Source organism: Dendronephthya gigantea, unplaced genomic scaffold (assembly GCF_004324835.1).
Source record: "Dendronephthya gigantea isolate DGI-Jeju-01 unplaced genomic scaffold, DenGig_1.0 000319F, whole genome shotgun sequence".
Lineage (NCBI taxonomy): Eukaryota > Metazoa > Cnidaria > Anthozoa > Malacalcyonacea > Nephtheidae > Dendronephthya > Dendronephthya gigantea.
In genome coordinates, this window is record NW_021163329.1 from 27,593 (window position 1) to 54,146 (window position 26,554).

General features: G+C 34.8%; 1 protein-coding gene and 1 long non-coding RNA gene across 2 annotated transcripts; both read left to right on the forward strand.

Annotated features, from left to right (window-relative positions):
- Positions 1–871: 871 nt before the first annotated feature.
- Positions 872–9,760, forward strand: LOC114541897. The gene is made up of 9 exons (XM_028561692.1): positions 872–925; positions 5,719–5,770; positions 6,260–6,378; positions 6,583–6,670; positions 6,964–7,121; positions 7,219–7,300; positions 7,462–7,619; positions 7,771–7,852; positions 8,711–9,760. Exons 2-9 carry the CDS (start codon positions 5,751–5,753, stop codon positions 9,660–9,662), a joined length of 1,659 nt encoding a protein of 552 aa, XP_028417493.1. The 5' UTR covers positions 872–925; positions 5,719–5,750; the 3' UTR covers positions 9,663–9,760.
- Positions 9,761–10,714: 954 nt separating this feature from the next.
- Positions 10,715–17,028, forward strand: LOC114541896. The gene is made up of 10 exons (XR_003689395.1): positions 10,715–10,794; positions 11,665–12,213; positions 13,136–13,184; positions 13,431–13,586; positions 13,752–13,836; positions 14,188–14,345; positions 14,945–15,026; positions 15,111–15,268; positions 15,445–15,526; positions 15,976–17,028. It is a non-coding gene; the product is annotated as an uncharacterized LOC114541896 (long non-coding RNA).
- Positions 17,029–26,554: the final 9,526 nt, after the last annotated feature.

A 26,554-nucleotide genomic window follows, 5' to 3' on the forward strand; every position in this document is an offset into this window, starting at 1 on the left:
TATCAACGCGCTCATACACGACCATGCACATCATCTTGTTAAACGGCAAAATAGCAGCGATATTATTAACTTGAATAGGACCAGAATGTACATGTGAGTATTAAATATACTCTGACCCCAATTAAAAAATCTAAACTTAATCGAACAACATCAAAAGAACGATTTAATTGTTTTTCTTGGAGGAATTGCCGTATTATGCGAGCGAAATCGAATCGCGCATCGGAAAATTAGCCAAAGCTGTGCACCACAACTCTTGGGAGACTAAACTGTGACGTGGATAAATACGGTCACAGACACATTTCAATTACTAGTAGATTTCGCGCCAAAACACACTTGCGACGACAAAAATAAAAAAAAACAGAAACCAAAAAAAAAAAAAAACTATAAGGCGAAGTTTCAACTCCGTCGATCACGCCGGAGTAATTATTATTTGCATGCATGAACGATTATAACGACGTCATTCGTAAAAAGGTTTTATATAATAACTATAGTGAAACACGCAATGTGATTGGTCAATAGCCGTGCAGGATCAGACAATCCTGCACGCGTTTTAGACAATCCTGCACGCGAAATTTAATTTTAATAAAGTTAACCGTTGTTTCACTACAGTTATTTTATAAAACAATTACCAAATGATTTTCCGTGCAGGATTGCGTGATCCATGCACGCGGGATGTTGCGAGACTTTCGGAAAGCGTGAAAATACACTCGCCTACGGCTCGTGTATTTTCACGCTTTCCGAAAGTCTCGCAACATCCCGCGTGCATGGATCACGCAATCCTGCACGGAAAATCATTTGGTATTCCTTTAACCCCCATTGGGTCGGACATCATCTGCACTTATAAAGTAAAGTATAAAACATATCCGCATACAATTCTTTAGCTACTTCTATACTCGACAAAGAATCTTCAGTCCAAGTCCAACCTGTAAGTATTAACGTGTATCAGATAACTATATATTGTAGCTATTTGACGTAATGTAGTTATATTTTAGTATACCATAAAGCCTATAATTATTACACGTCGATCTATATGACGAATACTAAACAATAGACTAAAAAATGCAACACGAAAAATGTAGATTCCACGACACTTTATCTAGTAATTGGTATAAAAACAGTTACCGTCGGTTAATACTATAATAAGACATAATTTCATCGAGTTATATATATTACAGCTATCTTAAAAACAATGAAAATTTCGAGCTTTCGTATTTCACATTGTTCATTAAAACCCTGGCATTTCTCAACCACCAAAACATATTTTAATTATCGTTGCTTCAAACCAGAAACGCTAATTTGATCCTGAGAAAGCATGGCATGCGACCGGCAAGTAATTCTTAATCTAGGTTAGGCCTAAAGAATATTTCGATAAGTCATATAGCTATATACATATATATATATATATAAATAGACATACCGAATAATCACTGATGCAAAATAAATTTTATACCGATAGAAAATAGGTAAACTCTTGTCTGAAATAACTTTTCAATGAATACGTTTGCTACGAAGTTTTTTTTGTACAAAAAAGGTGAATCGCACGCAAAAATGTGATTTGAGAGTGATTTGAGAATGCATGATTTGAGAGCATATAGTTAATATATAGTTAACTATAAGGGGGGGGGGAGGGGGCTATCGAAAATATCCACAAATTTGATAAGTAAAAAATATTACGTTGTTATTAAGAAAGATCATTTTATTGATGTAGCTTAAACTATGTAATATATCTAGGCTAGTAGGAAAAAATTCGCTTGTAAAAAAATAAATTATAACGTACGCTTATAACATTGTCACGAAGTTTCCCAATCCTTACATCATATTATAAGTGTATAAATACTCATGGTCCTAACTTTATGTGTATGTAATATTTAATTTCGTGTAAAAACTTCATCTTAAATACAATTATTTTTGTATAATTATATATACATTTGGTCTATAGACCAAAGGCTCGGTCAGTTACACTTTTGTTTTATCTTGAATATCAAGAACATAAGATGTCTACTTTATCTTATTTGTCTTATTTTTGCATATGTGCATTGTTATTAAGTAAGTTATTTTTCCTTCAAACAAGAGCTTTAGAATAAGTGATTACATTTAGCTTTATAGTGGACAACTGCATTAACAAGAGAACTAATCTCTCCTCATGAAGCCAGAACTTTCCATTTTTGATGCCATCTAATTTGCTACATATAGCTACGTTTTCGAGAAAAAAATGTTCTGCCTTGATTATACGTAAGGAGAAAGCAACACTAAAGACCAGTGTACGAAAAGCTGTGAAAGAGCTACCTGTTTAAAAGCATTAGGTCGTTCTGGTCAAAACTCTTAACGCGTTTATAGAATCATAGAGCTACATGCAAGTCAACTCCCACCGCGTTTTTTATGTAGCTAGTATTTTAGCGATTGAATTCGATCCAAACGAACCATGCATGTTTCGACTCGAAATGCTTACTAAATACTCGAAAAATATCAACAGGGAAAATGCTTTACATATTTTTGTATATGATAAAGCACAAAGAAAAACTAAAAGACTATAGAAATTTCCCTGTTTACTTTCGAGTTATATCTAAACACAACGCTCTTAGCCAATCAGCGTATCAGAGTATACAATCGCCCTTAAATGACTTACTGTGATAGCATTCTAGTTATAAGCTGATTGCATTGTGCGAACTGCAGACAATATAATTCAATTGGATAAATGATAAATCTACTCTTATTATATCTTTTCTTTTTCTTGTCAATAGTTTACTAACAATATTTAATATGTATTTGCATGTATTTTAGCAATAATTTTAGACTACATATGGCAATGATCATATATAATCAAATATATATGTAGATGAAACTTCATGCATGGGAATAATATTTTTCGTATCTACTGCTGTAAGGCAAGTCATGATCACCCTAAATAAGACATCAAAACTTCCTTAAAATCTCAGCAAAATTTTAGGACACATTGGTCACTTTTTGGCAAAAGGGTAAGAATATTCCGGAAAAACGGATGCTCTTGTGCATGTGAACATCCACACTTTCAAAGTTCACCATGACGCGGTGAATTATATTATCTTAATCGTTGCCTAATTTAGTTTGTGAAAATGAAATATATAGAAAGCAGTAACGATACTTTAACATAATCTTGGCCACATACCAACGCGAAATTGGGCAAATAATAAGGATTCAAAGTTATTTTGGTAAAAATACAATATAGATTCAAAGATATACCACGTATATTAGGACCTCACATGGATTGGAATTATAAATATAAATATACACAATATATTTTTGTGTGTTCCAGTGTTTGCAATATAATGTGTTCATGCCGATCAATCTAAGTTGTTTCTGGAATGTAGTGCTTCAGTGGTCATATAATTATGAGCGGGTATACTAAATGCGACAATTTAGAAGAAGTATTGATATTTTAATACCATATTTATCGCAAATATGACCGGCGTAATTAAATTAAGCCATGAGTACCGAAAAACCAGGAACAGAAATAGTTAATTTTTATCATTTAAATTCCATAAAGACGTCATTGAGAGCAGAAGTAATTAGAATTATTATTTGCATGCATGAACGATTAACGTCATACATAAAAAGGTTACCCCCATCAAGTCGGACATCATCCGCACGTATAAAGTATAAACAAAGTATAAAACATACCCGTACAATACTTTACTTCTATATCCGAGAAAGAATCTTCAGTTCAAATGCAAATCTGTAAGTATTAACGTGTATCAGATAACTATATTGTAGCTATTTAACGTAACATAATAGTTATATTTCAGTATACCATAAAGCCCTTCATTACGTCGATCGATGAATAGACTAAAAAATAGACTAAAAAATACAACACAAAAGATGTAGATTCAACGGCACTTTATAAAAACGTATAAAAACTTCATCTTAAATACAATTATTTTTGTATAAACTAAAGGCTGCGTCGGTTACACTCTTGTTTTATCTTGAGTATCTCTTCGCATATGTATCTTGTTGTTAAGTAAGTTATTTTTCCTTCAAGAAGCTTTAGAATAAGTATAGTGGAAAACTGCTTTAACAATTAAGAGAACTAATCTCTTATAATGAAGCAAGAACTTTCCATTTTTGATGCTAATTTGCTAACATATATACGTTTTCGAGAATAAATTTTTCTCCCTAGATTTTACGTAGGGAGAGAGCAACACTAAAGACCAATGCAGGAAAAGCTCTTATTCACTTAAACCTCTCTCAACGCGTCTATCGCGTTTTTTATGTAGCTAGTATTTTAGCGATGGAATTCGAAAGAGCTATGTGCATGTTTCCACTCGAAATTTCCGTGTTTACTTTTGAGTTATATCTAAACACAACGCTTTTAGCCAATCAGCGTATCAGAGTATACGAATGCTGTATCGCGATTTCAATAAATACAAATTGTATAAACGACCACATGAAACGAGGATTGTTCTAATATATACAATATGTTATAATGTGAGTTTCAAAACATATAGTCGGGATTATTTACGGAATGTATAATTTGAATGCCTTTAAATGACTTACTGTGATAGCATTCTAGTTATAAGCTGATTGCATTGTGCGAGCTGCAGACAATATCATTTATTGGATAAATCTTCTCTTATTCGATTTTAATTTCTTAGTTAATAGTTTACTAACAGTAAACAGTCTAAATGTATTTGCATGTATTTTATGTATTTTCAATGATAATATAATCATATTTATTTTCAAGTCAACCAGTCAGAAGTAATGAATACTTATTCAGCCTTATACGTCATTGTTTTCGTATCATCTGCTTTAGGAATAAAAGCTTTTGAACTTCATAACTATAGCTATCATGTGTAGTGCACTATATTCTTAATCAGGATCGCCACGCCGTTTAAACCAATAGAAAGGTCACGCCAGGAATTAAATAATGTTTTTAAACGATAACTTTGAATGGTCAGCATAAAAATTCAATCCATGAGGTGGGAAGGGGTAAAGCTTGCCGAAAAATTTGTTTTTTATTTCGTATCTCCTCTTCTCAAGAGGCGGTCCATTCGAAAGCTGACGGGGAGTGCAGTGGAAACCCTATTTCGGTTGTCTCGGCATTTCAACTATCCTACGCAAATATTTTTAATAAATTAGAAAAAAGAAAAGCGCAGGAAGGAACTGTCTGACGACAACGGCCACAAAAGGCCTCCAATATAAGGTCGACGCTAAGAAGAAAATTGAAAGCTTTTACATGATCGCGAGAAATGATCCTTTCATTTTGTGTTATATTTATCTGAAATCTCGTGTTTTTTTTTAATTATCACTAAATGGTGTTTAATCAGGTTTATATCGCACACGCGACTTCGGTGATCCTCATTTTTTTCTTTTCATCAAAATTTAAGATGCTTTATGGATAGAAAGGTTTTAGTAAAATTCTGTAGTGTGCCACTTTTCTGGGTGCTTTCCTATTATGTAAACTTTTGATAAAAATATTAAGTGTTTTTATTGAGTGATAAAAACAATTTTTTCCTGCTTGGCAAGAATTGCCAGGAACAACTTGCTTCGTATAGACAACAAACCCCGTATATAGATAGATACATACGCTTGACTGTTTGAGTATATATAAATGATACTCTTGTACGTTTGCATGGTGACAATCGATAAGTAATTAAGCTTGTAGGTACACCCTACAAGAATTATATACTTACGTGGTGTACAAGCAAGCATAATTATTTATATATAAATGCTTATTTCTTACAGGCGCTGAACGTGATCACATTGAAAGAGCGAAGATGCGAGAGAAGGTGACAAGGTAAATTCCTTCCTACGTCAGTATCTCTAGTTTATAAAAATAATAAAATATGGTAAGAAATACCGATACCACTGCTTTCAAGCCATTGCTTTGAAACTTTTCATTCCTATCGTGTATACATGTATTTTATAAGCATCACTCCTTCTTAGCAGTCGACTTTAACTAAGTCAATAAATAAATGAGATGATGAAGCAGTTTTCGTATAGAAAGAATGTTATGGTGTTTCGAAATGGTGACTAGAATGGGAAGAGTGTTTAGCGCTTTTTAAACTAAGATGACTTTTACAAACAGAAAATTTGTTTCGCTGTTTAGAATGTTAAAATATAGACAATTATAATTGTTCGGTTTGCAACAGAAACATGCAGAATAGCACCATCACAACACCGCGAACCTGTTGTACCTGTCGATTTAACTCTGGAATATGCATAGGCCTAGTATTGCATTTGTTCTAAAAGCATCATTCTTAAATGTTATTTTTAATTCATTTAGAACAGTTCGGAAGTTACAAAGATCCAATAGCCTACCAGCGTCAATTTTTCGCGCCCGGGGTGCGATAAAACGACAACGAAAATCCAGTGCGACCGTCCGTCAAAATAAAGACAATTCAGGTCATAATACAAAGAAAAATAGCACAAAAAGAACACCATTGACCGATAAAATCGATCCTTCTTACCAATTACAAAGAATAGTTATCTTCCTGCTAGTTTACTCCCATCAACCCAAAATCTAATTCAGAACGTTTAATTTGTAATTGAAAAAATGCTGAAAAGGAATCGCCGGTTATTACATCAATTTCCATTCTTTATACACAGATAGAGACTTAAAACGAAAGTCGTTTGAAGAAAAAGTATTTGATGAAAACCACATTTTGAAAGAGACATATGGAAAGGCGCTAGCAAGGTAGTGAAAATTCTTCTTAAAAAATTTTATCAAACAAGAATGAACAAGAATATTTTGAGTCTTAAATATAGACTGCAATACATGTTTATGTTCCGTCGCGTAATAAAAAAAATTTGACATGTTTGCTTAATTGTGCCCGGGGAAGGGGATTTATATGCGGTCACGAACGAATTCTCAAAATTTCGAGAAATATATGATCAAAGATACTTAGAAACACCTTCTATCGTTTTGAATGTCTGAAAGGCATCGTTGCAATGCCCTCGTATCCAACCGATATTACTTCTAATTTATAGTTTGGAATGGGTACAAGGTTTCAAACGGGTTAGTGGACATGGTGAATGCAGTAAACAAGTTTTAGAAATTACCTGCAAAATTGGCAAAGTACCGCACATTGCTGACCTTGAAAATTTATTCGAAGAAAAGAACTTTCCTTTCATTACCTATAAGGAGTGTAAGTTTACTTGCAAGTAACACATATGTATCAACTACCCAAAACTCATTGTCATTTTCATGAAACTTGTATAATATCAACTTTGTTAATTTGATAGTCTCAGGGGCTGAGTGGTTTGAAGCAAATATTCTCTGTGAAGATTTTAAAATAAAAGAGAAATTCTCCAAAGGATTGTCCAGGTATAAGTTAGATAATAGACCTTTTACATTTCATCCAACAGCGCAATGTGTGATTGTAGTAATAATCCAAGGCAATTTCAGCTGCGACATTGCTGTTTTCAAAATTTGGGGAAGGTCTATTGTTTGTCGCATCATTTTAACTATAAACATCTTTTGTTTAGCCTTGAATGGGTGGAATGTTTCAAAATCGTTTTTGCAGACCAAAGACGGCAAAAACGTAATTTGGAGATTGTCTGCAAATTTGGCATGGTACCTCGTATTCCTGATATTCTGAAGTTGTTTGGAGAAGAGATCCTTCCTTTCATTACCTACAAGGAATGTAAGTCTCTTCATTCCTATGATATTGCAAATAAAATCGAGCAATATTTTCATTACTGACGACAAATCTAAATGATGTTATACAACGCGCACGTTAATTCTATACATTTTTACATCCGTATATTATATTTAAACCGTTAATTATTTTATAGTCGCAAAGACTGAGTGGTTCGAAACAAATATCCTTGATGAAGAGCTGAAAATGAAGAAAGAATATGCAAATGATTTGTTAAGGTGACAAGAAAGCTATCAGCTGAGCTAACGACCTCGCGAGGCAGTTATCTCAGACCGAAAACCATCCGCACACGATAGAAACTTGCTTCTCGAGGCAAATTCCTCACGAAAAACTATCCGCACACGAGAGTAACTTGCTGAGCTAACCGCCTCGCGGGGTTTATTAACTCAACTAATAACCCAAGTGTGCGGCAGACTTATAAGGGACCGTTTATATATGAGAGCTGGGACGGGACGTTTCATGTTGGAAAGGAATAACAATGCTCAGGATTATTTCTATATGATTTTCGCATTCTGTTAATTTATATGAACCCTGGGACGTTTTTCAACCCGTCCCGCCCATGCAGACGGGATCCCAGTTTCGACCATCCCGCTTTAAACAGGATGTTTTTTGCCGCGTTGATGAAAGTGACATCCAAAGGGTAAATGTCGCGTTGGTTCCAATTAGAAACTCATCAGTTTTTAAGTATTTTGTGATAACCTTCATGCAATCTAAAAAGCAGGCGGTGGTATTTAATTTCTCCTGGGGAAATGCGGGGTGGAAGGTTATTACAGCGAAATAAAAACCAGGTACCAGGTTATCACGAAAATGTAATAACCGCTTACTCGCAGAGTATAAGCTTTTGAGAGTTTGATTTCCCTGCATTCTGATCACTGCTCGGTGACGATAGCTTTTTGTTGTTGTCTTTTAAATAAGAAATTTGAAGCAATTCTAAATTTTTATGAAATCATGTTCATATTATTTGCAAACACCTCGAAATATATACTAAAACAATTCAGCTATAGGCTTGTTACCACCTCGCCTTAGGCGACTAATTGTTAAATAGTACTAACTCTGTTCTTTCGCCTTTTCATTAGGCTATCCTGGGTGAAGAAATTCCATATTGGTTTTGACGGCAAGAAGGATAAAACGTGGAAGATTTACATCACACACGATGACCGCAAAACACCGTCGATGGAGGAGCTGGAGAAGATATTTGGCAATAAGATTTTCTATTTTGTTGATTTTATTCAAGAACGGGTCGTTAGCGACAGTTATTCTGGCTTTCTCCGAGGACCAAGACCAGGCGACGCAGTTTACGTCTCAAATGAACCATTTGGAGGAACAATCACTATCCTCGGTGTTGGAAATATCTACATGCCAAAACATTTCGCAATTACCTGTTATCACGTGTGCTTTAACGGAAAACTGAAAGAATTCGATTTATTCAAATCGCACAAAGTAATGAAGAAAGAGCATGAAAATGGTTCAAGCAATCTTGCTGGCGTTAGGTATGAGTATTCGGACGAAAACGGACGTCGGGTACTTGGCACGTTTTATCGTGGTTTATACAACGACGAGCACGATATTGCATTAATTCAACTTGATGAATGTTGGAGTTGTCACGATGCTGTCAACTACCTTGAAAGAGAGGGCGTTCGTGAAAATTTGGCTAGTAAAAGGGAAGTGATTGATAATTTAAAAAAGATGGGCGGGTTAGCTCGGGTTGTAAAATTTGGCTCTGTAAGCAAAGATAGAGAAGGGGAGCTGTTTGCAATAGATGCAGGGCCATTGGGAAACGGAATGAACCGCGGATTTTATGGAATAAGAAGTCTTCCAGATAAAAAAATCTTTTCGGAACCGGGTGATTCGGGTTCCTTGGTGTGTATGAAATGTAAAGATGGCAGAAAGTTGCCCTTCGCTTACGTCAGCAACACATCTGGTGGCGTTTATTACTGTCCTAATTTAAAACACAGTCTGAAAGCACTGAATCCTGATTTGGAACCTTGTTTAGGTAGATGCGGTTTTGAAAAACTTTCACTTGTGTGAATGATATGCATGCATATACCAAGCATATTTTAATGATGGTATGCTGGCTATTTGGACTAATTCAAAGTTGAAACTTTTAATTTTGTATCGAGAAACATTTAGAGGTAACGGTAACTGGTTACATATTATCTATTATTCTGTATACTTGCTTCATTTTCATTTCACTATATATTTCTTTTCACTAATATATATATATATATATATATATATATATATATATATTGCACTATTACACAGAGCAAACAATTTGAATTACATTCTGCAGGTCACCAAATGAAAAATAAGATGTAAAGATGTGATGTTATGTGATGTACATCAGATGTGATGCTAAGTAATTGTATAACGAAAGTAACAATTGAAAGTGTAGCATAATGTGTAATTGCATGTAAGTATTTAAACAAATAGATAACATTGAACCGTTGTCTGTTCAGTTAGTGATACACGAATATTACAGTTATACACATCATTTGTCATAAGAACAAAACAAAGTGGCCACGAGCCGAGTTCGACAATAGACTTTTCGCAAATTGTCGAGTCTATTATGTAAACCAAGCTTGTTTCAAGCCTTTTATTTAATCATCCGTATCAATCAGTCAAAGTTTATTCGGCATGGGTTACAATCCACCATCCTTTGCGCACTCATGGTTTCAGGTTAAATTCAGACTTTATCATAAATATCCGGATTTTTTACCCCCATGCACGCGCAGTTCCACATTTTTTGAAAAACTAGAGCTATATATATTGTTTTGTCAGGGTTCTTGGCCGTTAAATAGAAATTACGATTCTACCCCTACGTTATAGTTGCCTACGCATCCGGCGTCCGCTTGGATCTGTTGACGCGCCATAGCATGGTGTGTTTTATCAAGGAAATCCATGGTGTGAAGGTATATAGCATTAACAATAGACAGATCGTCCCTGCTATGCACTGTTTCCATGACAAAAACATCTTTTATCTATATCACGATGTGACGTCATTCTTTTTTGCGACCAAATTGTATTTGTTCTCTACCAAATTATATTTCTTCATTCGTGGATACTTCCTTGATCCAGACCACTGGAGAATTCACAATTCTTACTTGCATTCTCTGACGTGAATACAAAAAGCAAAGGATTTTCGTAATTTTCGTAAAAGGTATGTCGCACCATGATACTTCCAAAGTACTCGGAAATTTACAGAATCATGCAGGCATCTAATTAGCAAACACAATTTGCTTTTGACGCTCATACTTGTAAGAAAAGCAAATGACATTTTTCAACTGTAATGAGTAATTTTCAAAAGGTTTCAAGGCTTATATGAAAGTCAAATTGTATCAAATTAACAGAAGAAAGAAATTCTTACAAAATATAGGCTATACACCACGAAGAAATCGTTTTTCGATAAAACGATTTAATAGCTAGACAAGCTTTCAAAAAACTATTATACGAGTGACCTACATAATTATAATATATATTATATTCTCAGTAAAAAAATACACATGCGAACTCAGGATTTTTCACTTCTGTTGATTGTTTTAGCTATACTTTCGTTTTGGTCGCTTGATAACCCTGAAGGTGTAAAGCATTGGTTACTTGTTTCTTATTAAATTAAAGCGCTTATATAACTCAAAAGAAAACTAGGTGTAGGTTACATATTGTATATAGAACATGCATGCATGCATGCATGTGGGCCGGTTTTTGCAGCATTTTACAAAATAGATATTATTGATTCACCCAATGCTAAATTAAATTGCCGTATCACAAAATTAGAATGTAGGTATATTGATGAATAACACTCTTTGAGGGCAGCTATTTTGCATGTCTAAAACGAGTAGAGAAAAAAATCATAACAATATGAAACTTTGCATGAAGTCATGTTGTGAAAAAAAAGTATTGCATTCCCAGGAGGCCAAGAGCAACATAACAATATTCAAAACCACAAATAATGTTCTTCACAATTTTCGCCATGCATGTAGATATAAAGTTGTCTGATGTACTGATATAACATCTCTCTTTATACATTCAGATCAACAAAATCCTTGATACGTGTCGGTGGATTCCCCGAAATGGGTAAGAAAGGAACCTATAACTTGATGCAAGGGCGGTTTAAATCGAAAAATAAATGCAGATATGAAGAAGAGTATCTCATAGAAATTATACAGATCTACATTTGCATGTGCATTTTGTAATTCTGGGGGAGAGGTGTTGTTTATTTCTTTAGACAAAATCCATTTCACGCAATCCGAGAGAATGAATTACGCTGATATGATCAAGTCTCGTGTGTATGAAACGTAGCGAGACGAAATCAAGGCAGATTTCTCCGACCTGAGCAGCATTGGGCTAGTGATAAAAGGTAGTCAGGAAATTGTCACGATGGAATACAACATGTTCATCTTGAAAGATGGAGAGGCGAAAGTCGTTTAATCTGACGAAGTAATTAAATCTCTTTTGAGTGGTCCACAGCTATCCGCGTTAGAACTATCGAAGTCCGATCATGTCAAAGGCCATTCATTGCGTCCATCTCTGGTAATTTCCAGCCTTGTCAAAAGCCACGCACTCATTCCGTTCATCTCTGGTAAGTTCCAGCCTTGTCAAAAGCCACTCATTCCGCGCACGCCCACCTGCTTTTTCGTTTTCATCCGATCTTATTAGAGGCAATCGTTTCCGGACACTTACATATTTTCGTTCATTTTTTGGACAGCTCATTAAAAACAGTGGCTTCTCCCCCCGTCCCCCTCTTCAATGTTGGGTAAAGGCAAATTTGTTTTTGTAGAAAGCCTTTGGAGAGACAGTAAGTAATATATTAAGCCATATTTTTTATATTCAACATTGAAAGTGGGCGGGGGGGGGGGGAAAGGGAGGTTTATGAAATGTCCGGATAGTTTTGTCACTGATTGTATAGAAGGCGATGTGGCTCGTTGTATAACTTTGCCAAATTATGGTGTTACTTGTGAGGAAGTTATTCGTGGAGTAATAATTTCAATGCACGAAATAGAAGGAGTTAGGAAAAGAGTTGCTAAGGAAATCTCGTCCCTGATTTTGGCCAAGACATGTCGGAAGTATACAACAATTTTGGAAAATTACTTTCCGGCATGTCGAAGACACTAAACCAGCAAGCGTAAAATATAAAGATTCTTTTTATCCAAACCTTTATGTCATAACAATCATCGTCTACCCTTGCCAGGGTGGTGTGTTCGTTGAGGATCCCCTTAGTTTTCACGTTGTTGAAAATGCAGTTCGGAACCTGACCTTTTACAATTTGTTTGCACGCATGCAAGATCTATCTACAGAAGAGGTCGACAGGACAATTCCATGCGTAAAACTGGAAGGTATATAAGATAAAGAAATAAGAACGCTTCTTTAAGCTATCTTGGCAGAAAATCTAACTGATGAATGCCATACAAATCTATCCAGACTTTCACAATACCCATGCACATAACTATAGCTATATACCTCTTTTCAAACTTGCCTCATGTCGTTGTATTTAATATTTTTAGCAACTGGAAATGCTTCAGGCAGATGGTATACTCAGATTTCGCTGAAAAGGTAGCAATCTTTTTCTGTGCATTTCATACGCACATATATAAGTATATGCAGGGTAAAGTTTCAATTTGTTTAAATTACCATGCAATTTTGTAGCGTTTTTTAGGTTTACGCACTTTTTGAGTTTTTAATTTGTTAAACTTATGATAAGGTTGAAAATATTTGTACTGGTGTGCATGGGTACATGCATGTATACATACAAGAATTTCGTAATTCAACCTCAGAGGTTTGTCCAAATTCAAATTTTAGGTTAGATTGGGTCGAAAACGTTAACTTTGTTGATTTGAACGAGAGATGCAATAAACGACAGTTAGAAATTGTCTACAAATACAGCAAAAAACCTCCCTGAGGAGATTGTGGAATTTGTTGGACAGGAATCACCTCCTTTCGTTGTTTTTCGGGAAGGTGAGAAATTTTTCAATATTGTTCTTTACATAGTTTTCTATAGAAACTCAAATTCATTACGTACGGAGAGAATTCAAAAAGGTTGTTCTACGAAATTCGGGCATCTTGGACAGAAGGAATACTTAATGCTTGTTCGTTTTATGTTCAATGTTGTTCTCATACTAGGGTCAAAAGATGAATGGTTTGACAAAAATATTCTTGACTTGAATTATGATATGAAACAGGTTTATGTTAAATTGAAAAGTGAAAGGTAAGAATGTACCTTTAGATGTGATATAATTTTATACCAAACGTCTGTCTTCATGAAATTTAATTTTAACAGTTTGCTATATATTTCTTAAAATTTTGTATACATCTTCCAAGACCCTTTTGTTTTGTTATGCTTTAATCATGAGACATTTCTCACATTTCTATCGGGAGACATTTCTCACATTTCTATCGGAGACATTTTGAAAAGCAAATCCATAGTTCGTTAAAGGCATGTGTAAAATTGGAACTCTTGCATTGAAACCTTTCATAATTTCAAGAAAGTTGATTTAGGACACGCTGGTTACCTCGTGTTCGCATCAAAAGATTTTCACTAGATAAAATTCTCGTTTAGGTTTGAGTGGATTGAAGATTTCGAAATTGTTGATACACCTGAGGAACGTAACAAACATAGTTTAGAAGTTATTTGTAAACTAGGCAAAGTACCCTGTACTGCGGATATGGTGCAATTGTTTGGCGAAGAAATACTTCCATTTATTTCTTACAAGGATTGTAAGTTTAAATATTTCCATTGGTGCTATATATATTTACCTCTACCCATTAATTCGTAACTAATCTTATACTGACATCAGACGCCTACAATATATAAGTCGGATTATTACCTTATCTAAGGCTAAATAAACCTAAATTCTAACACCCGTGATTATTTGCTCTAGAAGCGTGTTTCTCGTTTACTATTTGTTTTTTAAGTACTATTTAAAACACGAGAAGGAGCTTTTTACCATATTTACCGGGAGAGAGGCAGTTGTAAGTACCTAAACGGATGCCTAATATGCGTTTACGTCATTTACATACAGTATGTCGCAACGAATGCATTAAAGCCTGCCCTATTTGCTAAATTTGCTCCAAGTATAATACAAATGCTAATTAGGATGAAAATTATATAAAGAATACTAATGAACGTGACAAATTATATAATGTGCCATTATATAATAAGCATTCATGGTACTTTGCCACGTATGAGGCTAACACATGTGACTTCGTAGGGTTGATTTTATTGGCTTAAATGCTTATGAATTATTAATGAGTTTTTGAACTATATGGAAAGCAATACAGGTATATTGTATACAATTCTCATTATTTGACTATAGGCGCGAAGGAAAAATGGTTTGCAACGCATGTTCTAGACGAAAACTCTGACATAAGTATGGGTCATAAAGATGAACTCGCAAAGTAAGAAAACCGTTCGCTTCAAACAGATTATAGAATTGTTTAAACACTATGCAATTAATATTCGTTTTATGCTTTATAATTAAGATTGGGATGGCTGGAAAGTTTTAAAATTATTGATGCAAACGAGGAATGCAGTCACCAACATTTATAAATCGTTTGCAAGTTTGGCAAAGTACCTCGTACCCATGAAATCATCGATATCTTTGGGAAAGAGATCCTTCCATTCATTACGTATAAGGAAGGTTAGTCTAATAATTCAGGAGTTGGCTGTCACTATTTCCAAAATAAATTGTGAAAATACACGTGTGAAAATAAATTCTTTCATTCAAACAAATTGTTTAAATCATCTGTGACAGTCTAATTTCAGATTATCATATCCAAAATATAAATACCAAAATACCAAACGTTTGTTCTTAAGGCACGAAACGTGAATGGTTTGAAGAAAATATACTAGGCAAAAATTCTGGTGGGAAAAAGAAATATAAAAAGAAACTAGCTGGGTACAGTATATCTATTATATGCAGTTTATTAATAATTTACAATTATATACCAGGAATAGATATACCATTTTATGACCGAAATAGACATTGCATAAAACATTTAATTAGATCGGCTATTCTTTTATTTAAAGTCAATCTTTCGCTGAATGTTTACACGTCAAATTAAATTTGAAAACCCGTTTTCATGAACAGAAAGCTTTTTGTCAGTTCTTACTTACCCCTAAATATATCTATAATTGTCGGTTTTGTGTTTTTGCTACTCACCTCGCCATATATGAGCTAATATCTGCATGGTGAGTATCTCCACCAATCAGATTGCAGAATAGCTCATATAGCTACAGTTCATAAGCTATATTATAATAAATGATATAATTATAATCACGATAACTTTAAACATTAAACAAAGGTCCTTACGCTAATCTTGTAGCTTGTTTTTTCGTATTTTTCAGGCTTTCCTGGGTGAAAGATTTCAATATTGGCATCGCAAAAGAACCAGAAAAATCTTGGCAATTATACATTACGTGCGCTCAAAATCAACTACCGTCCATGGTCGAACTGAAGAAATTGTTTGGTATAAAAATCGGCATGTTTGTTGATTTTATTCAAGATAGTAATCCCAACGAAGAGTCTCCTCCACTTTCATATCTTCTTGGAGGACTACGATCAGGACATAAAATTTGCCTGGAAGTACAAGACCGCAAAATTCCCACAGGAACGGTCGGCATCGTAAGTTACTCTGATAAAAAGCATTACGTGACTACATGTTACCACGTATGTTTCAAGGGAGATGTAAACCAAGACTTCCACAGAGTGCTGAAAGACGACTGCGCGAACAAAAACTCAGAAGGCTGCCAGGGAGCTACATGCGTCTACAAACTCACGATGGAAGAAGAAAGACGACTCGGACGATTCTGTCGCGGTCTATAACGCGGTCGATGACGACCACGATATTGCTTTTGTTGAATTGGAACCGAGATTGAATTGCCGCGAAGCTGTCAATTTCATTGAAGAAAGTCAAATTGAAACTGAACTGGCTGATATCAAGAAAGTCGAGAAAATCTTCTTCGATATGAGTGGCAGTGTTCCCGTGGAAAAAATTGGCGCCGTCACCGGAATAACAAATTGGAAATTAACCCAAATAGATGCTGTACCACCGCTAGGCTCACCAGGCAAAAATAATTGTTAAAAAATTGAGGGAAATAATGGAAAAGCCTTCCCGAGAAAGGTGACTCAGGATCTTTGGTCTATCTGATATACAACGAAAAAAGAATACTATTTAGCTATGTTTATTTGAAAAGTGAAACTAATGCAAACGTTCGATGCCGGAATTTACTAGACAATATAAAAAAATTGATAAACGACATTCAACCATGTTTGAACCCACACCATTAGAAAAATTGTATAGAATCACATGAAATTCGCACCGCACCTTTAAACAGCATGCAGCGTTATAATCTCAAAAACTGAATATACAATAGCTAGTTGGGTCTTATGGACTTGTTTACCAGTGACAATTTTCTATAGTATTCTATAATATATTTATTCAATATTATGCAACTGCAAAGAGACTAAAAATCTTCATTTTCCATTCATTCCATGCGGATGTTTTTTCGATTAATTGTTTTCTAAATCTTCTCTGACTAATTCAGTTTAGAAAAACTATGAAAATTTGTGAAAAACCTAACAGCAAAAGTGCAGGGAACTTCATTTAAATACCGCGGGTATAAAACTGCTGAATCTGCTAAATATGTCGCATATTACACCAAGTATTCCGAACATTTCCTAAATCAAAATGGCGACGGTGTATTGCAAAACATGCAAATTCACTGATTCTTCGAAGATGAAATGCTCGAAAACTGCAGGTTTGTGAAGTTAAAAACAAGTTTATTAAGACTTTCTATAATTTAGCCTAATTTTCTATCGTGTTTTCAAGTAGTGCTTGAAGGTGGGCTACGAAAATCGTTTTCTAAGCGACTTTAATTTAAAATAATTTAAAATCTTAAAATTACAATGATTTTTCGCTACTCAGAGTGAAAAATTTTCACTCTTTTAGTCTTAACGAAATACGATTATCTTGGTTATATATATATATATATATATATATATATATATATATATATATATATATATATATATATATATATATATATATATATATTTATTAATTCACATAATTCTCAAAAAATTGGCATCGCTATACTGTGAGTTTCATGCCACAGAGGCAATAATCAGGCGACTAAATTTAAAATTTCAGTTCGTTACAAGTTTGTTGACGTGCGACTTTCTTGTTTGCGCGTGCGTTTAAAATTTCCTGCCCAGAATTTTTCTCGGTGGCGGCACTTGGCGAAGATCTCTGATCTTTTGTTCCGGAGTTTTTTTGCGTCACCCTGCAAAAGACACAGTTTCTCTGCAATACAGAGGTTGCATCGTTTAGCACCCGGCGAGTATGCTGGCGCGCGTTTTGTGATGGACCATGAAAGTGTAAACTTCTTGTCATTTCTTTTTAAATCCCAAATATACTTTGAAAGTTCAGTCTCCTTCTCGTACCTGGCGTGGTTAAAGGACTTTTTATGGTTGCTGAATCTTGATTTAAACGAATTCGCGGTCATTCCGAGGTATTGCTTGGTCTCATATACGCTATTTAATTCTATTTCGGCTGAATAAACCACAATACAATACAATACAAACAATTTATTTAAACACGGTGGAATATTCAGTTAAAAAATACAACTGGTTTACAAAATTGCCGTGAGAGAGTCGTTATATATATTAGTAAAATAATCATTTGTAGCTTTCTTTAATTGAGGAAAGAGGGTTGAATTACGCATTTCTTCAGGAAAGCTATTCCATAACAAAGCCCCGCTATAGCATAAGCTACGTTTTAGATAGTTCGTTCGTGTTTTTGGTAAATTTAATTTAAATTGATTATTTCTAAAGTCATACTCAGAATTTCGAATAGAAAACAAGGTTTGTAAATATGGAGGCATATTTCCTTTTAATATTTTAAACATCAACTGAGACTTCAATTTTTTACGTCGTATATAGAGATTATCTAATTGCAAGCGATTTAAGAGAGCACAAGCGTTGGCATCATAACTTGACCTCGTTATGACTCGAACTGCTTTGTTTTGTAATTTTTGTAATTTTTTTGCAAGTGTGTCCCCTAATTCATCCCAAACCGAGCAGCAGTAGTCAAAATGTGGTTGTATTAAAGCGAAATAAAGCTGAACTGCCGCCTTGCGCGATATAAAGGGTCTTACGCGCTTTAACGCTCCAATAGCCGAAGAAACCTTTTTGGATATTTTGTCAATATGCTCTGACCACGAGAGGTGGCTATCAATATACATACCTAGAGATTTGGAAACATTGACCCTGTTTATTTCACGATTGTTAATGGAAATAGATATATCGTTATCTTAATTCTTTGCCGCGATCCTATTATCATGAATTCCGTTTTAACAATATTCAAACTAAGCTTATTAGCTGTAACCCAGTTATTCAGATTTTCTAATTCACGGTTAATAACAAATTGCATTTTGTCCAATGAATCAGCGGAATAACTTATACTCGTATCGTCCGCAAACATTCTGGGCTTTGATACATTCAAGCAATTTGGTATAGGTCGTTAATATAGATTAGGAATATAGCAATGGCCCCAAACTACTACCCTGGGGGACTCCACAGGTTAACGAGGTAGAGCTTGAGAGCTGACCATTTACTTTGCACTTTTGTTTTCTATTCGATAGATATGACCTAAACTAATTTAGACTACCTGGATCAACTCCATAATTTGTTAGCTTTAGCAGAAGAATTTCATGGTCAATGGTGTCAAAAGCTTTTTTTAGGTCGATAAAGACTACCGCATTTAACAAGCCGTTATCTATATTAACCGACCAATCATTTGTTGCCTCTAGTAGTGCTGTTAGTGTACTGTGAAATGATCTAAACCCAGATTGACAAGAAGTCAGCAGGTTGTTCTCATTAAGATAATCATAAAGTTGGTCGTAAATGATTTTTTCGAAAATTTTGGACATCGTTGGTATGATCGATATATAGGTCGGTAGTTATACCTGGATCAGTTTTAGCGCCATTTTTGTATAAGGGTGACACTCTAGCTTCCTTCCAATCGTTTGGAAATATTCCAGTGGCAATAGACTGGATAAAAATTTCTGTCAGTGAGGGTGCTATCACATCGGATGCTATTTTCAACAGTTTATTAGGGATATAAATGTAAATGACTTGGCCCAGTTGAGGACATTGTCCGGCAGTTCTTTTGAAATGGACGGATAGAATTCGACAATATCGAAAGATAGAAACATGTGCTTGGCTTTATCATCAATCTTTTTAAACCAATCAATAACTGAATAAGAGTTTTTCCACTGGTTGACATTTAAAACAGATCTGATTGTGTTATTAATACGATCAAGGCGTTTAAACGCACGCGCAAACAAGAAAGTCGCACGTCATCAAACTTGTAAGGAACTGAAATTTAGTCGCCTGATGATTGCCTCTGTGGCATGAAACTCAGAGTAGCGATGCCAATTTTTTAAGAATTATTTAAATGAATAAATATATATTGCTCTATTTGCTTGCAGTATTGAGCTGCCACTCTTTTATCTCATACGAAGAATTTCTTAATAATTGTTTATATATATATATATATATATATATATATATATATATATATATATATATATATATATATATATATATATATATATATATATATATATATATATATATATATATATACATGACAACTGCAATGTCTCCAATGATCGCAATTTCATTTAATTGCACGCCCATGCAAATTTTCTTTCGCATGTTATAAAGAAAAATGATAAATGTTTAAACAGGTGAAAATCGTTAGTGCTATTGTAAACAAGTCAGTATTAAAGACTGACTAGTCTGCCACTTTTGCAATATCGTGGTTCCGAGAAAAAGTGAAAGTTGATATTGCTCAACACTTCTAAACGGAATAATCTGGCCTTGGCTTTCCAGGTTAGTTTCGAACTTCGAAGGAATTAATTGTTACTAGAGTTTCGTAGGCTATATATATATCATGAACCTCGTTATTTTACACTTCAAATCATGTAGAATATTTATATGAAAATACAAATGTTTGGAAAACTAGAGTTCTGAAATTGTCCTAACACAAGTTCAAATGAAACATTCCAGTTTATAAACATTTTAGTTGAACTGAACTTGACAGTTGTAAAAATTGAACTGTTTTGATGTTTGTGTAGTCGTTTGGATGCAGAAATCCCGCAAAATTGATTCCTCTTGTGAGTTTGTTAAAAGAAGCTCAGTTTCATCTTCATTCACAGAAGTCAGGGCAGACATGTTAGTGTTTTTATCATTACGAGTCGGAGTCTCAGCTACGTAATGTTCGCTGGAATCAATTACAGAAGACAAGCAACCGGCCATTTTGCTCTTTGTTAAATCGTCAGTTTTAGTGTAGCTCTTTAAACTGCTTTCACTCCTGTGACCGCTCACTGACATAATGTGTCTGGCTTCATAGCCATTTCTGTCGAGGATAGTAATTGTTGTTGCTCGAATCGAATGGTTGGTATATTCAACAGAAAGCTTTGCTTGTTTTGACAACGCTTTCATCTTCTTGCCAAGTGTGTTTTGCCCGACGACCATATTGTCATACCAAATTACCCGCTCAACAGGACAATTATACTTCGGCCTTTGGAAAAGAAACTCGTTGACGGGGTTAAGATGATTTAAATATTTTTCGAACGAATGCACAGGGCAGTAAGGACTGTCATTGGCAACCATAATTCCCCCTTCTTCAGCTTGAGCGTCGTTTACGCGGTGGTTTTTCGTGAGTTCGTCTGTTTTTTTTACAACACATCGCTGTCCTTGTGGGTTCGTTATAATAACGAAATCGTCTTTCTTCAGGTCGCGAAGATTCTGTCTTCCTCGACGACAGAAGAAGAACATAATCTCAAGGAATACTTTGTTTTGGAGAGTGGCTGGACTGTCTGTATTGAAAACGCCGCTTTCATAGAGTTTCTTGATATCTTCGTCGGCTATTGGTGGTTTGTGTTCTGTTTTGGCAAGTCCTCGTTTCTTTAAAGCTACGCATTGGGCCTCGTACACTTTGTTTGCTTCGTCAAATTCTTTGTCTTTGATGATGTCGTTGTTGAAAAGAGACTTAAAGTATCTATTCAGTCCAAACCTTATTGAACACAGCGAATTTTTTGTGTATTCCGACCCATCTTTTTTTCTCACTTCAGCGTAGAAGCACTTGAGAACTGAAGCAAGTTCTTCGCTATTTTGTGGATGGCGAAGCCTCTTTTCTTGTAAATAGTCTTCAAAGATCATTTTGCTGCCTTTGGTAGCTCTTTTTGTGTTTTTTGAGTCTTTTTCTTCCAGCAATTTTTTAATTTCATCTTCACCAAGGTCAGCGAACCTTTCCTTTGATGAAGCCATTCGTATTTTCCCGCTTTTAGGTTTTGGCACAAGCCGCATAAATTAGCGTGACGTCATACCGTGCAATAATTTTTTTCATATCTGACGAAGTGACGTCAAACGTGCAATAATTTTTTTCATATCCGACGAAGTGACGTCACTGTCCAAATTTGGGCAGCTGCCGAGCGGATATGACGATTTCGCCAACAGCTGCTGGCCAATCAAAACTCTTGACCCATTTTCAATAAATAATAAATATATATATATATATATATATATAAATTTACCGAGATAGTATGAGGAGCTACAAGTCATCTCTTGTAGCTCCTCATACTATCTCGGTAAATTTAAATAAAGCACGCTTCGGCTTGATAGTATGAGGAGCTACAAGTCATCTCTTGTAGCTCCTCATACTATCTCGGTAAATTTAAATAAAGCACGCTTCGGCTTGTGCACTCTTGATTTGCTATAACAACTTTTCTAAATTTTGATATATATAATATATATTATATATAATATATATATATATATATATATATTATATATATATATATATGTATAGGTTATCACATGAGGGGTGAGGTGATATCAGTTTTATCGCTTGAGGGACGATATCATAAATGTCACGAGTGAGCGCAGCGAACGAGGGACATTTATGATATCGTCCTGAAAGCGATAAAACTGATATCACCTCGTCCCGATTGTGATAACCTGTTTATCACATACTTCGTTTTCTTCTATAAAGCAATCGACATCGACTGAAACAAACCTCGAACTGCTCGAGTCAGCCATCTTTGTTTTGCCAGCGGCAAATGCAGCGGGACAAAAAGCGATATCAGTGACAAAAAGCGATATCAATGACGATATCGTTTTTATATCACCCTGTTATCGCCCTGATAAAGGCACAAGTATGTGATATATATATATATATATATATATATATATATATATATATATATATATATATATATATATATATATATATATATATATATATATATATATATAAACAATTATTAAGAAATTCTTCGTATGAGATAAAAGAGTGGCAGCTCTTTAATAGTTAGCGTTTCCGAATTCTCCATTATATATCAAATATGCTTTAACTTTGCTCTTAAATTGATGCTGTTTGCACTGAAAACGCTTGAAAACATTAGCGTACGTGGACTTACTATGATAAGCGATGGAGAGACGTAATAATATAGGCTTATAGCGCCATTCATTGCTATAGAGTATAATGGATAAAATTGATGCAAGAAGACCTTAAAATATAGCTATAAAAGATATCGCTTTCTGTATTAAAATACACATCTAACATGTTTATTGGATTGCATACATTTACCATGGAAAGCATTAGCCAAACGACACACGATTCCTTCGACTAAAACGACTGCAGGTTTCGTCGGATGGCGGAGCCGCGCAGGCAAACAGGTTAGCGCGTATAAACGTTGGTTTTCCGACTCGTCAACAGTATAATATACAACTGGCATTTGGACTCGCAGTCGTATTCGTACGCACGGCGAGAGCAGCTGCATGCTCAGGGGACCGGCGGTTGTTCGAAAGATGAGAAACTTATCCATTGGATAAATCTGTTATCCAGTGCCATTGGATAAAAACGCGTTGCACGAAGCATGGACAGTGGAGGAGAAAGCTATCCAATAGATAAGTTAAAATTTACCCGGAGAGACCAGGATTCTCCTGAAATTTCGTACCGCAATGCCGCTTGTTGCTAAGACTTGAATTTCTTTTACGATTTGAACAGTTGCAATTTAATTCCTTGAGTCTTCACCTTGTAACGCTTTGCCTTTCGGTTCCATAAAAATTTTATCAACACTATTTTTTACGTTTTTACGATTAGCTATTAATCCTCGGGCTAATCAAAACGAAGAGCAAAATTTGTAACTTTGTTGTCTATATATTGCATGCATGAATAAGGTTTTACTTAGTTCAAACAATATTAGCAGTTTCCTGGGAATAGGTTGAATCTTTCTTTGCATGCACATTCGGGTTTATAAACTGATAAGAAGTGTATAGTAAATTTCATCGTAAAGATGTCCAGAAAAACACCAAGGAAAGGGAATGTACGTGCACACATCGTGAAACGCTGCTGTGACAAATATAACAATGGCTGGATTGCACTTCGAAAGCATTTTTAATAGTGAGTACGATCATGTGCATTAGTTTGTTCAAACCCATGCAGTAACAGGAATATTGCATTTTTGTCATTATTGAACCTTTTTCATTGTAAACGTTTACAGTGTTATTTTGTATCTTCGAATTTATCCACTGGATAGTGGATTCAAACTACCGCAGGACCTTGGATAAATTTATTCAATGGATAGCGATTTACGATTGACGATCCAAGCTTCATGCAACGCAAATCGCACGCTGGATAAAACTTATCCGTGTCATTCATCAGTACTATGTTACTGTCGTTAACAATTCGGAAGGAAAACACAAGTAGCTATTTCACGAATAAACATCCCACCTTTATGTGGAGTTTTGATCTTTGTAAAATTTGTTTGAACCTGAGACAATTTTATATGAATTGAAGGTAAATTATTTTTGCATAATATCAGGTTGACTTCGAAAAGTTTTCTTAAATATTTCTGGTAGTCGCTTAACCTCATTTGAAAGTTGATCGAAAAAATAAATTCCATAAATTCGAAAAATGTATATATGTATAAATATGTATATTTTGCCAAAATTAAATTTATTTCTGTGTTTATTTGCAATTTGAGAACGATAATAATTATATTTCATCTCACGAGATTTACGGGAACGCTTTGATCGTGATAAAGGTCAACATTGGTGAAAAATTTTTAACTCGGCTTCCAAGTTAGTCTTGAACTCCGCGAGGGGAGACCGCAGAGCAGTGGGGGAACAGAATTAGAATTAGAAATCTTTGAAAATAGAATAAGATAACCAATTAGTGGGTAACCTAGCAGCTTGGCTTCTTTCACGTGTCAACTGATGCAATATTTTTCAAATCAATTTTAAAAACAATAGCCACTTTATTTAACTGCATGCATGCTCATGCAAATTTCCATCGCGAGTAATAATAAATAATAAATTTGTTTTGATGAATAAGTTCTATTCCTGTTGGGTCATGCAGACCTTACATTTCAAGGAGCCGCCAAAGAGCGAATTTTCTCAACTTCAGTCGGCGGATGAATTTATTCAGGGCATAGTGTTTTTTATCCGCTGAATAAACTTGCGTTGCACGATTGACGATCCAAGCTTCATACAACGCAAATCACACGCTGGATAAAACTTATCCGTGTCATTCATCAGTACTATGTTACTGTCGTTAACAATTCGAAAGGAAAACACAAGTAGCTATTTCACGAAAAGCATCCCACCTTTATGTGGAGTTTTGATCTTTGTAAAATTTAAACATAATCATTTTAAGGTACGTACATGCATATTCAATTTCGTATAGACCTAGTTTGTAATATTTTCTTGTAATTGTTACACTGATGCGAAATAGTCCGGAAAATGTTATTTTTTTATTCAAATCGGTCGTTATGAACATTCCAGCGAGTGTTCTAACCTGAGAAATTTTCATATTAAATTAACGTAAATTATTTTTGCATAATATCAGGTTGACTTCGAAAAGTTCTCTTTAATATTTCAGGTATAGTCGCTAAACCACATTTGAACTCCGAGGGGAGACCGCAGAGCAGTGCATGGGGGAACAGAATTAGAATTAGAAATCTTTGAAAATAGAATAAAAATCGAGTGGGTAACCGAGTCAACTGATGCAATATTTCAAATCAATTTAAAGAACAATAACCACTTTATTTAACTGCAAATTTCCTGCAAATGCAAATTTCCATCGCGAGTAATAAATAATGAAGTTTGTTTTGACGAATAAGTTGTATTCCTGTTGGTCATGCACTCCTTACACTTCACGATCATAGAGTCTCCAAAGACCGAATTTTGTCAACTTCAGTCGGCGTATATGATAACTTCGCCGAGTTCATAGGAAAATAAGTTATATATATTGTGAATTAAGAAAGAAAGCTTCAGCAAAAGTCTACAAGATGTATATAAAAAACTGCGACACTTAATAATCCTATATGTTCGCTTCCATAGTTCTATTCTATAACAAAAGATCTTATGCCACATTTCTGACAAGAAATATTCCGGCTTTAACTTTCCAGGTTAGTTTAATCAGTATACTACAGCTTTTTCGATTGTTTACTCTAAGCGTTTCTAAAATTTTTTCGTTTTGATGCCACGTTTACAGGGTCGAGCGTTTGCATCTGAACACCGCAGCGATAAAGACACGTAATAATATAGCGATATTATCGGTTATAGCGATAAAATTGCTTTAATAGTCGGTAAAATAATTATATTAATATATGTTTAATATTTATATATACATGAAACATGTTTATATTTTTCCGATTGCATACATTTATTTTGGCGATATCTATATAGGAATGGGCGAATGATAAGAAAACTCTGCCAGGCAATTTATACATGAAGATTGTATGATATATAACCATAAATTCAGCCTGCAGTTGTTCCCAATTTTGTTTATTGTTAAACAGATAAAGATGGGAAAAGTCTAACTCAGTCTGCATGCGCTCAATTTCTGTT

What these genes read in the sequence shown, in the direction of transcription:
- LOC114541897 (XM_028561692.1), top strand. Translation starts at nt 5,751, where the DNA reads ATGCGAGAGAAGGTGACAAG. An exon ending in ATGCGAGAGAAGGTGACAAG is followed by an intron (nt 5,771 to 6,259) that starts GTAAATTCCTTC and finishes TAATTCATTTAG; the next exon opens with AACAGTTCGGAAGTTACAAA. An exon ending in TCAAAATAAAGACAATTCAG is followed by an intron (nt 6,379 to 6,582) that starts GTCATAATACAA and finishes CTTTATACACAG; the next exon opens with ATAGAGACTTAAAACGAAAG.